The sequence below is a fragment of the Hippocampus guttulatus genome, chromosome 7, assembly GCF_054856545.1.
Source record: "Hippocampus guttulatus isolate MCC_2025c chromosome 7, RoL_Hgut_1.0, whole genome shotgun sequence".
Lineage (NCBI taxonomy): Eukaryota > Metazoa > Chordata > Actinopteri > Syngnathiformes > Syngnathidae > Hippocampus > Hippocampus guttulatus.
The window spans coordinates 5,507,461-5,521,256 of NC_141267.1; the positions used below are offsets into that span (position 1 = coordinate 5,507,461).

The 13,796-nt window shown below is 43.7% G+C and overlaps 1 protein-coding gene across 4 annotated transcripts in view; it reads left to right on the forward strand.

Moving 5' to 3' along the window:
- The window catches only part of lrp8 (low density lipoprotein receptor-related protein 8, apolipoprotein e receptor), a 179,418-nt gene that overhangs the window by 135,955 nt on the left and 29,667 nt on the right, over positions 1-13,796 (forward strand). For all 4 annotated transcript variants that reach the window (XM_086116517.1, XM_086116514.1, XM_086116515.1 and 1 more), the window contains exons 10-12: positions 729-900; positions 10,538-10,762; positions 11,668-11,786. In XM_086116517.1, the coding sequence (XP_085972643.1) occupies positions 729-900; positions 10,538-10,762; positions 11,668-11,786 (516 nt within the window). The remainder of the gene's footprint in view (positions 1-728; positions 901-10,537; positions 10,763-11,667; positions 11,787-13,796) is intronic.

Sequence of the window (13,796 nt, forward strand, 5' to 3'; positions counted from 1 at the left end):
TCATTGAATTGATTGAAAGTACGCCTTATACTCCAAAGCGCTAGATAGTGTGGAAAATACGGGAATTGCATGATTAAGTGCGCAGCTCTGGGAGGTGCCAAAAGCCCCTATTTTTCAGTCTCAAGAAAAAAAAGACGTCTTTAAAGGTTTATTTATATTATTAATAGTCACAAAATTAAATTCACCTGTTGTATGTTTAAGGTCAAAATATGGCAACCAAGCAAGCGAACAATTTCAAGAAATAATTTCAAAAACAAAACATTTACTTCAAGACTGCTTCGTTCTCTCTTTTAAGCAGCGAAATACTTTTTATCTGATTCAATTAATATTTCAGAATCAAGTTCGGTAACGGGGGCATCAGCATAAATTTACTGGAATAGGGGGAAAAAATTAACCTTGCTCATAGCGCTTCCTATTTCTTGAGATCAAATTATTTTCTGACAATGTTTTTGTGTGTGTGCAAAATACATGAAAAAATATTTTATGTTGAAAAAATAATCTTACATTTTTTTTACCAAATGTATGACTTTTTTTCCTGTTTGTGGTCATATCAGGTGCCTCTAAAAAAACTATTGGGGGTACAGGTGTCCGTTAGTATACATTGTCTTCAATTTTGCTTTACTGTATGCTGCTATTACAGTAGGTCTCTACTATACTCCTCTGCCATTCTGTCATTAATTGCTAATGTAATAAATGGCTGTCTGTTCGTGCTGTTTGTATTTCCTCAGGAAAGAGTCCCTATTTGATGTTCACTAACCGACATGAGATCCGTCGTATTGATCTCCTGAAAAGTGAATATACCCAAGTCGTTCCCACGCTGAAGAATGCTGTGGCGCTGGATGTTGATGTGGCCACCAATAAGATGTTCTGGAGTGATTTATATCATCGCAAAATATACAGGTATACACAAACCCTTATGTAATCTCACACTGTACTCGTCCTCCATCCATCCATCCATCCATCATCTACCGCTTATCCGGGGCCAGGTCGCGGGGGCAACAGCTTTAGCAGGGAAGCCCAGACTTCCCTCTCCCTAGCTACTTCTTCTAGCTCTCCCCGGGGGATCCCGAGACGTTCCCAGGCCAGCTGGGTGACATAGTCTCTCCAGCGTGTCCTGGGTCTTCCCCGGGGTCTCCTCCCGGTGGGACATGCCCGGAACACCTCACCAGGGAGGCGTTCAGGAGGCATCCGAATCAGATGCCCAAGCCACCTCATCTGGCTCCTCTCGATGTGGAGGAGAAGCGGCTCGACTCTGAGCCCCTCCCGGATGACCGAGCTTCTCACCTTATCTCTAAGGGAGAACCCGGACACCCTGCGGAGAAAACTCATTTCGGCCGCTTGTAACCGGGATCTCTGTACTCGTCCTCATCGACAATATTCTTTTTTTAACCTCTATGATTGCACATCAGGATCCCTAATAAGCGACATGAAAGCCAATGCAGCATGTGTGTACGGTTATCAGCAATACTGGTGTTGACTCTTCAGTACAGATTGGAGTTTTCGCTGGACAAACTCCAATTCCAATGAAGATGAGACATTGTGTGGAAGCTAAATAAAAACGGAATACAATGGTGTGTAAATCCTAGTTACCATATTTTCGGCACTAGAAGGCACTTCAGAGTATAAGGTGCACCTTCAATGAATAGCCTATTTTAAAACTGTTTTCATACATAGGGCCTACCGCATTATAAGGCAAATAGAATAGAAGCTACAATAGTGGCCGCGGATGCATTATGCATCTACTAGGTGGAGCTATGCTAAAGGAAATACAATACAATACAGCTTTATTAAGATAGCGCTTTACAGAGCATTTAAAATACTGTGTCCAAGAAATCATAATATTGATCCATATTTGGGGCGCATGAGATTGTGAGGTGCGCTGTCGGCTTCTGAGAAAATTGAATGCTCTTAGGTGTGCCTTATAGTGAAGAAAATATGGCATATGTTTAATTGAAAATGCTACAGAGACAATATATTTCACGTTCAAACTAATCAACTTTTTTTTCTTTTTTTTGCACGTATTCGCTCATTTTGAATTTGATACCTGTAATATTTTCCAAATAAACAGACAGGGGCATGTTTACCATTGTGTTACATCACCTATCCCTTTAACAACACTCGTGTGTTTGGGACATCCATCCATCCATCCATTTTCTGAACTGCTTTATCCTCACAAAGGGGTGGTGCTGGAGACTATCCCAGCAATCTTTGGGCAGTAGGCAGGGGACACCCTGAACGGGTTGCCAGCCAATCGCAGGGCACACAGAGACAAACAACCATCCACTATCACACTGACACCTAGGGACACTTTAGAGTGGCCCATTAACCGACCATGCATGTTTTTTGGAATGTGGGAGGAAACTGGAATACCCGGAGAAAACCCACGCAGGTCCGAGGAGAACATGCAAATTCCACAATGGGAGGCTGGAGCTGGAGTTGAACCCAGTACTTCTGCACTGTGAGGTTGACGCGCTAACATGTTTGGGACATGAGGACACTAATTGAAGGTGGAAGTCTTTTCCATTCTTGCTTGATGGACAAATTCATTTGCTCAACAGTCGGGGGTCTCCATTGTCATATTTTGCACTTTGTAATCCGCCACACATTTTCAATGGCAGAGAGGCCTGGACTGCTGACAGGACACTCTGGTATTCACACTCTTTTACGACGAAGACACACAGTTGAAATCTGCGCAGAATGTGACTTGGCAATGTGTTGATGAAATAAGCAGGGACGTCCCTGAAATAGATGTTGCTTGGATGTTTGTATATGTTGCTCCAAAACATGTATGTACCTCGCTGTTAAACTTTGCCTTGATAACAATGCAGATGGTCCTCTTTCCTCTTTGGCCCATACATCACGCCGTCCATGATTTCCACTGAACATTTGAAAAGTGGGCTCGTCAGACCACAGCACACTTTCCCACTTTTCATCAGTACGTCTCAGATGAGCTCAGGCCCAGCAAAGCTGAAGGCATTTGTGGGTGTTGTCTATATATGGCTTTCACTTTGCATGATCGAGTTTTAACGTAGCAGAATCGTCATACTTACAAAATCATCCATTTTCAGGAGTGGACTGTGGAATGTTCCAAACCGATGTTTTGTGAGCGTTCGTTTGTATTTCTGCTGAAAACAAATTTTACTTGGTTGTATAATACTATAAAAAACACACTGACTCGAACATACCCTCCTACCCTTGGGGGCATACAAGGGAGTATTAAAAGTGAAAGTGTCTTGCTGCAATATCTCTTATATAGCCCTTCTTCAAGTGCTCATCATTGCTTTTATTTTTTTGGGAAAGTAAGACTGGCATTCGTTCTACATGGGAAAGAAGCTATGATAAAGTGCATTTTAAAAAAAAGAATGAATTGATTCTCAGAATGAGAATCATGAGCTCCCTATTTGTTAATTTGGGAAGAGAAAATATCAGATGCAGCACAATTGCTACAGTTAGCTCAAGAACTCAAAGCCAAAAAGTGGTAAAGTTAAATAAACCTGAATCTGCCTTATGTCTGCAATGTGGGGTGTGATGGCAGAGTGAAATAGTCTAACTCTTTTTGACAAATAACATGGCAAGAAAAGGATGTAAATGCAATCTGTTACTTTTGTCACATCAGTAGTCTTGATTGTTTGTCAACCAATCAGTAGTTGTCTCTAACTCATTCCCCAAGGCAAGGCAGCTTCATTTATATAGCACATTTCATCCATTCATCCATCCATCTCTGCATGAGGCGTTAGCATGTCTCCCTCACACTTCTTGAGCTTTGGATTTGAATGGCGGGTGCTCAGGATCCCTGCAGCATTCCAAAACCATTCACATTAAACAGCCAAAATATAGAAAATACCAGAAAAGTGCACATCATATTGATTTGTTTCGTTCGTTTGAATTTTTGAAACATATTTGGTCTCGGAATAATCCAAAACTCAACTCAACTCAACTCAACTGTATTTCTAGAGCACTTTCAAACAGCCATCGAAAGTAATCAAGACTAGTCAAGTTATATCACTTTATTGTCATGATACTTGGATGATGTTCTTTCTTTTTCTTCAGGCCTCTTGCATTTCATGGTGTGTAGAGCCAACCACAGCAACCAGGTATCTCCATCTGGGTCTGTTGTGGGCAAGATGTTGACCTTGTTTCAGGGTCACATTGCAGGCCCCAAGGTCCAGGGCTATTACGTCCAGCCAGTGAGTGCGGGGGGCACCTCTGGGTCGTCTCCAGCCAGCTTGCTGGGGGTTGAAGGCCAAGATGGTTGCTGGTTGGGTGTTCCTGGGGCAGGCGGATGTCATGACCATACCATCGCACTCGCCGTATTGCTGCAAGACGGGAGGCTGGTGGCTGTTTGGTTTTGTCTCTTAGAGCCTGATTTGGGATGTGCTCGGTCCACGAGATACCTTCAATCCTCCTGAGGGCCCTGGAGTCAAAGCCATCAAGCCGGGCCGTAAGTCTTATTCAGTGGCCAGGTTTCGGAGCCGTACAGGATGACGGAGATGACTGAGGCATTGTAGACTTTGAGCTTTGTTGCCTGGGATATGTGCCGGTGGCGCCACAGCGGTCTCCACAAGGACTGCATGACCGAGGCTGCAAGGGCATGGTGATGATCGACCTCTGTTTTGAGGTCTTATTTGTTGGTCACTGTCGAGCCGAGATATTTACAGGTGGAGACAAAATGGACAGGGGTGCCATCAAATACAAAAGATGGTTGGTCAGGTCCATCACCAACATCCATCAATTTTGTCGTGGCCCCACTTATCTTTAGGCCAAACCTTTTGGACTCCTCATTGAACACTCTGAGAGCCTCACAAAGCTAATTGCAGTCTGGGTGAACAGGACGGCATACTCGATGTCCTTTAGAATGCAGTTGGCGAGTGGCACTCCAGGAATCTGCTACAAGACTCTTGACATCAGGTGGTCAATGACACAGTTAAAGAGCTTTGGAGTGGCAACACATCCCTGCCTTACCCCGCTGTTGATGGGGAACCACTCGGAGTCTTGGCCATTCACACGCACACAGCTTTCCGCACCCTGGTACAGTTGTTTGAAGAGGGTGGTGATCTTTGCTGGGACTCCGAGGGATTTTAAGATGTTCCAGAGGGACCCATGGTCCACTGTGTCAAAAGCAGGCTTGAGGTCAATAAAAACAATGAATAAGTGCCGGTGCTTTCTGAACTCCAGAGCCTTTTCTATCAGGAGTCGGAGAGCAGAGATGTGTTCGATGGTGGAACGGTTGGGCATGAATCCAGCTTGTTGTTGGCGGGTGTCTGCTTCTGGTTGCAGGTAGAGCTCGGGTGAGTAGAATGCGGGTCAAAAGTTGTCCCCGGGGGCCTCACCCCACCAGGAACTGGAACTGTGTAACCTGGTCGAGGTGTGACAGCTTAAACCTCCCGAGTGCCTGCCCGGGCTCAGTGCATTGGGGAGCCTGTCACCTTGGGGGGCTTACGACACTAGGATGGCACAAATGAGTAGTTCCGCCCCTGACTCATGTCAGGGCTTCGCAGCCCGTCAGTGTGCTGCAATGTGGCAGCCCCACCAGCTGACTAGCCATCGCAGGGCCAACTACCCAGCATGGTGAAAAGAAATAGTTACAAAATCCACTAAAGCAACCAGATTTAACCGGACGGACCTTCCTGGTAACAGACCCCTCCCTGCACCTGACCAACGACATAAAACCCGCATTGCCTGTTGGAACTTCCAAACACTCCTGCGCCCTGGCTGTCCAACACTACTGTCCCATGAACTCTCCAGGTATAATATCACCCTTGCTGGCCTTTGTGAATCACGCTGGCGCCGAACTGTAGAGACAACTGCCGGCGACCATCTTTTTCTGTGGAGTGGCCTGAATGATGGGAGAGGCCTCCACGGTGTAACCCTAGCTATTCCGCTATACCGGAGGAATTCCATCATCAGCTGGAAGCCAGTGAGCAACAGACTGCTCTCCGCCCGTCTCCTCCACCAACATGGGAAGATGACAGTTATTGTCGCCTATAGCCCAACAGACATCAGCCCAGATGAGACAAAGGACAATTTTTACGATCAGCTACAAGATGTCATCCAGGCAGCCCCTCCCCATGACATCGTTATTGTCCTCACCCATGCCAACGCCACAATCTCCACCCATGACCACACCCTCCCGATTGTAACAGGTCCAGTTTTCATCAACAACACCACCAACGATAACGGCCAGCGACCATACAATCTATGCTGAGACACCAACGTCTGCATTTCCGATACATGGTTTCCCTGTAAGGAGATCCATCACTGGACCTGGTACAGCCCTGACGGAAAAACAAAGAAAGCAATCGACCACATCCTTGTTTACCGACGATGGAAAAAATCAATCATCAACTGCAGTGTGTACAGAGGTGCACAGCTTGTCAATACAGATCACCGCCTGCTGATAGCAGACATGCAACTTAAGCTCCAGGCAAGGGTACCAAAAACTGCCTCCCCCAGGCTAGACTCCTCTCGGCTACAAGACCCAGCCATCATGGAATCATACCGATGCTCCATCCAACCGATTCAACACACTGACCAGCGAGCAGTCCTAAGACTGGCCGCAATTTAAAGCTGACGTAATCGAGGCTTCCATAGAGACCATTGGGCGAATAAGACCTGCTCCGAAGAAGCCCTGGATATCCCAAGATACCCTGGACATCGTAAATAAAAGACAAGACACTTGGTTGTGCGGGGACACGGTTCTGTATCGGCTCCTTAACACCCAGCGGAACATGTCCCTTTGACATGTCAGAGAAACCTTCTGGAGCAATCAGGCATCAGCCATGGAGGCAGCTTTCCAGAATAACAATCTGCGGCAGCTCTTCAACCTCTTCGCAAAGTGAAAGCCGGCCCCCACCAGCGCTGTTACTTGGTCAAGGACAGGGCTGGCAACATTCTATCAACCGAAACAGATTGGAAGGAGCACTTTAGGAGCTCCTAAATCATCCTCCTGTCCCCGAAGACCCAACCCTCACCATACACTACACCACTAATCCGGACTGTCCCATCACCTCCATATCGCCAGCTGAAGTAAAAGCAGCCATGACAAAGCTCAAAAATGGGAAAGCGCCAGGTCTATGTGCAATCACAGCAGTGATGCTAAAGGCTGGTAACGACCACATCATCCTGTGGCTCACACAGATCATCAACCATGTGTGGGTCACAGAGTCATTGCCTGATGACTGGAGGCGGGGCATAATACTTCCCTTCTGGAAGCACAAGGGAGACCAACTGACCTGCAGCAACCATAGAGGCATCACACTCCTCTCCATTCCGAGATTATGTTACTACCTACATTTTTTTAACAGCTACTAGTAAGTGTACTGGAATATATTTCAAATAACGCTGTGCCCTACTGTCATCACTCAAATACAGTTAATCACTGCTATTTTAGGACCGTCATTAAAAAAACTATTCAACAGCTCGGGATGGGTATTGATAATATTTTAATGATACTACTACTGGTACTATTAACAATATTGCTTATTGATCCGGTGCCTTAACAGTATTCTTCTCAGTACTTTTTTGTTTTGAAATACACCAAAACAAACATATTAAAACTAACAACGCCTTTGTTTTTATTTCATAATTTTATTTAGCTTACAACTACAATGACATTAACGTAAAATAAAGACAAACAATAATTTACAGAAAAATAAATGATTTCAGTGCACTAAATGTGTGTGCATGGCTCTTTGATGAAATACCATATGATGTAGGTACACCGATACATATATTGCAGTCTATAAAAATGGTGGATTTGGTGGTGCGGAGGGGGGGGGGGGGCTGACGGACTGACAATAGACAGACCGTCGGACTGGTGAAATTTACTGATGGAAGTAAAGACGAAAGTGTGGTGAAAATAACATGACGGACTGACGGTTAGAGTTTGGTTTAGCTTGAAAAAAAATATGAAATGAAAATGATGGCTGGGTGCCCAGGTCACTGATGGACCAGCAAAACGTTACTAATTTGCCCAGTTCTCGTAGTTCTTGGGTCAATCTTAAAAGGCAATCAACGTTTACAGATACAAATGTTAAGGCTACAGTACTGCCTTTAGTTTAATTGCACCATTATTTTAAACATGATAGGAATACTGGTATAGGGTCAAAGCAAGGCTGCCCAAATATGGTCCTCGAAAGCCAGAATCCAGCCTGTTTTAGATGTCTCCTGCCTTCAAGGATTTGGGCCATAAGATCATGATGATTTGCTTGCCGGAACAATATGCTGCAATTTACACAATCCAATTCATCAACTACTTGCAACCACTATTAGAGACTAGTCGACTTGCAAAATAATCATTTGTGGCAGTCCAAGTTTAGAATTTTTATTGCATAGTTTCCACATATTGGGTTAGTGCACAACATTCAGCTCCGCTATTCACGTGACATGAATAAAACCTGCCAGGGAATGCAGAAATTAAAATCTGAATTAAAGTGTGTGTGTGCGTGCGTGTGCATTTGAGTTCATAGGGAGCTTTTGGGGGGGAAAACCGCACTCCCAACTGAACCTGCTGCCAAACTTGGTACGATTGTCTCAAACTGCCAGCATATATTATAATGTCCTGTATTATTTTTCTTGAAACACAAACATGGCACAACTGTGAAGAAGGAGGTGGATTGCCTTGATGGCTGCGGCTATATTCTAATTCTATGAAGAAGCGTTCCACTCACCTATTGTAAGCGATTTAGCAACCTGCAGTAATACGAATCTTTTTTTGCCGAGGATAAAGAACATATACCTGCGAGTATTGCGATATTGCCTGCCTACATGTGTTGCTGCAGTGTTTGTGCTTTTAAAAAAACAGCTGTCATAACACCACCACATAGAAATTTGCCAAACTGGCAGTTTACGTAATATGTTAGCTCAGTTAGCTTAAATTTATTTTGTGTTATGTTGTAAACATCAAATGGGAGTGGCATGAAACATCCATCCATCCATTTTCCGAACCGCTTGATCCTCACTAGGGTCGCGGGGGGTGCTGGAGCCTATCCCAGCCGTCATCGGGCAGTAGGCGGGGACACCCTGAATCAGTTGCCAGCCAATCGCAGGGCACACAGAGACGAACAACCAACCACGCCCACACTCACACCTAGGGACAATTTAGAGCGTCCAATCAGCCATTCATGTCCATGTTTGCCACACCTAGGGAATTTTGTCACCTTGTGAGAGTTAATGCTGGAGCTATTTGTCCTATCTCTCTCTCTCTCTCTCTCTCTCTCTCTCTCTCTCTCTCACACACACACACACACACACACACACATTAGTAGTGATACTGTACTCTGTGTGTGTGTGTGTGTGTTCTTGTGTGCATGCCTATGAATAATGATCACGATTATTGAGGCAGTGAAATTGAGAGAAAGACCATATGGTTCATTTCAAGACTAAAAGGCCCTTCCCATTACTTTCACCTGGTTTCTCACACATTTACGTGCACACACGCACACACTCATTCATGGTGCCACACATTGGCGCGCACAAACAAATACCCAATAGTCAATGAAAATAAATACGAGGCATGAAAAGCCTTGTTTGTCTTGCTTGGGAATCCAAATCATATTTAAAAAAAAAAAAAGCTTTGATCACATTCTATGATCTACTCTTTTTTGGGGTGCGCTAAATGAAATGAAGTCAAGTGGGTTCCTAGAAGTACACTTTGAAGGAAATCTATTAATGCATTTTGAGACTGAAGACACGTGAATTTTTGATTGTCAGTACTCTTTTTGTGGACAGTGGACCACTGCCATTTTGGAGGGGGTAGGAATCGGCCCGACCCGTGAATCGCAAGATTGTCTGTATAACTGATTCCCATTATAAATACATTGGGGCAAAAAAAGAATTTTGAACCCCAAAAGTGTTGAGAACCCAATTAAGGTATTCCATGAAAAGCGGGTATTGGCTACACCCCCCCCCCCCCCAGCCCCTGCCACTCCCTCAAAAAACACATGTATTTGAATCACTTATTCAAAAATCAACTTCCACGAAATTTCACCATGAATGCATCCTTTTTCCATTCTTCTATTTGCAAGCACATGTCAGAGGGGTGTAAATTTTGCATTTGCCAATCCTTAAACAAGGATTTCTAGTAATGCCTTGTTTGATAGCCCACACGCAGAGAGGAAAATAATGCACTTTGTCTGACGGCTTGTCGGGAGTGAAAGGGTCGAGGATAGAAGGCAAACATATTAGGCGAAGAACATGTCGAAGGCAAGAAGCGAGATTAAAAAAAAAAAAATTGAAAAGACGCAGAGTGGAGAGTGACAATAACAAATACGGAATCTGGTTGATTTGTAAGGTGCGGATAGAACGAGACATATTCATTCTGTCTCTGAGTGACGGTTTTGGTGGGTAGAATGAGGTTGTGAGAGAGGTGTTAGGTTTGGTTGCCCTTGACATCTTATCTGCAAAAACTTCACATTCCCTCTCATCCGTTACCCACACTGAGTCGTGTTTCGCTTCAAGACCAACAACAAGATCAAGCAAGTTTTTGGTTTATAGTGTGTGGGATTTACGACCATATATGTTCTCTTCCATCCACCAGTGCTTACATCAACAAAGCCAATGACTCTTCACAGCAACTCACGCTCCTCGAGGCGCTCCATTCTCCCGAGGGCCTGGCTGTTGACTGGGTTCACAAGAACATCTACTGGACCGACTCGGGCAACAAGAGCATCTCTGTGGCCACGGGGGATGGCAGCAAGAGAAAAATGCTCATCGTCACAGAGCTGAGTGAGCCACGGGCCATCGCGGTCGACCCGCATCAAGGGTAAGGAGGTGAAAGTAGAGATGGAGTGAGTTGAATGGGGTTTGGAAAAGATGTACAATAAGTGCGCAGGACCAGACAGATTTGCAGTTCACTTTTGATGAGAAGGGCTTACTATTACAGTATTGCACCAAGATTAGTAATTTGAAGAAAAGCATATTTCATATACTCTGAAAAGTATGTACAGTACATTTTTTTCTCTTATAGTGACTGTGACCTACTTTCATTGACTGTCTCACAAAATTCTTGGAGAACAAACTGTATTGCTCATCTCTGCCCATATTATATAACATGTGAATATATAGTTTCTTTAAATCAAGCATGCACAAATTCAAGACACAGTTGTGGAATTCGATGTACAGCCATGTCTCAATGGTCAAAAAATGTCAGCATCATAACATGAAGCAAAAATGGCATCACCTCACTGTTTTAAAGAAATAAATTACACAATATTTACAATTTGTAGACTTGACACTTGCCCTTACACATTTTCCATGACTCAGTACGATAAAATATATGTAAATGAAAACAAGTTCTGCCCTCTGAATGACGTATCCCATATATTTACACAAGAGAACAACTGATTCAAGTGGAGAAAAGTGAAAAAAACTGTGCTTTAGAGTTTATCGTTGTTCAATATAAACAGACAAAAGGACACAGACATGGGCATGGCACAATTTTACTCCATGACTTATCAAACTACAGGATATGTTATTGTGTTGCTGTCTCCCTCTGTGCAGTCACCAACAATGCTAATCGGGCAATATAAGTGGTGTTAAAAGCTGCCTGATGGAATGTTTTTCCAAATTGTTGTTTCTTTACCCAAACAACATTTTTCAGGGACAACAAATACATTTGGTGTACTCCCAGAAAACCAATATCCAATGTGTCTTTGTTTCTTTTGACAGATTCATGTACTGGTCCGACTGGGGAGATCAGGCCAAGATAGAAAAAGCTGGGATGAACGGAGTGGATCGACAGGTTCTGGTATCTGAGCACATTGAATGGCCCAACGGAATAACCTTAGGTAAATCATAACAGAAAATATGAACAGGAAAGAGAGTTTTGAAAATTGTGATGCGAGGAAAGATAATCAATCAATCTTAGACAGCGGAGTGATCATGGTAAAATAGTTGAAGTGCTGTCAGCGCCATGAGAGGTTCAGTGGAAGCAGAAGAAGAAAACAATAGCTGCCCTGCACCCCCTGAGCCACTGTTATTTCTGCAGCTCACTTTGTGTCTGGCTCTCATCTATCAAGCCGACAAATATGGGCTGTTGAATTAATAAGCCATACCCTTCGTTCTGTCGATACCTCCCATTATCGCTTTCAACTCCCTGTGAAGCAGCAACCATTTTTAAAATTTATTATTATTATTTTTTTGCCGCTGCTCTTGCCTGTGGAGAAACAGAGTCATAGAGTTGCCATACTCTGTGGAATTGCAAGGTCACGCGCGGTACACGCGAATGAAAACGATTGGTAATTATTTTTCAGAGCAGAAGAGAAGAGTTGTTGATGTGTACTATAGTTCATGGAAGAGAGCTGTTTCGTGTTTTTACAGTCACTGATTTCCATCAGAAAAGTGAACATATGAGGTGCCCCAGAAAAGTTTTTGTGCACCGTATACCCTGTCACCCACAACATTATGAAGACCGACACAAATGCCAAGAACAATAAAAGTCGGTCAACAAGTCTGCCTTTCCAACGATAATCTAATTTTTGATGGATACTCTCAATTCAATATTGATTTTAAAATGCCTTCCTATAGTATATATACTTTGCAGTGTCATGATATCTAAACGGAATCACACTGAGAAGTGTGTAAAGTGTTTAGCTTTTCTCCATCTATCCATCCATTTTCCGATCCGCTTTATCCTCACAAGGGTCACGGGGGTGCTGAAGCCTATTCCAGCCATCTTCGGGCATTAGGCGGGGGGCAACCAGTTGCCAGCCAATTGCAGGGCACACACAGACGAACAACCATCCATGCTCACACTCACACCTAGCGACAATTTTGAGTGTTCACTCAGCCTGCCATGCTTGTTTTTGGAATGTGGGAGGAAACCGAAGGACCCAGAGAAAACCCATGCAGGCACGGGGAAAACATGCCAACTCCACACAGGAAGGCCTGAGCCGTGATCAAACCCACAACTTCTGCATTGTGAGGTCGACGCGCTAACCACTGGACCACCGGGCCACTTGTTTAGCTTTTCTCATTTACCAAAATAAAACATCCAAAATTTAGAACTGGCACTTCAGTACTCAAGGGCACTCAGCTGGGGCTCAAACTGACAGTCTTTGGGTTGAAAGACAACCACCCTACCATGAAAACCATAACATCCCAGTGTAGTGATATAATATTACAGTCTATAATTCACACACTCATGCTTTTTTACTAATCAGTATTTTTTATGTCAATTACAACTGAAAAATAGTGTTTTTGTATGAACATTTTTTTAATATGCAGCTTTTGGGTGAATCTGTCTGGTCTTTTATCTGATTAGATTCTGCAAGTGCTCCTGTAATGTATTGTGTTCCCAGTGTGTGTGTGTGTAGAATACTTTAGAAAAGTGTTCCCCTTTTTCACAGTTGACAATCGGATAACCCTGCATTAGCCTTGACATTAAATGGTGTTCAATTCTATTCAGGTTTTAAAATACCTGCTATTGTATGACATTATAAAAAAAAAATATTATTACAGTGGCACGGTGGACGACTGTTTAGCACGTCCGCCTCACACTGCAGAGGTGCAGGTTTCGATTCTGGCTGTGGAGTTTGCATGTTCTCCCCGTGCCAGTGTGGGTTTTCTCCAGGTACTCCGGTTTCCTCCCACATTCCAAAAACAGGCATGGCAGGTTAATGGAACACTCTAAATCAGGGGTGTCAAACTCATTTTTGTTGCGAGCCACATTGTAGTTACGGTTTCCCTTGGAGGGCCGTTATGAATTTGGGAAACCATATAAATGTTTAAACACCTCTACATATAACCTACACAGCACACAACAAATTGATAAATAACTAGTTTTAAAATCAGAAATC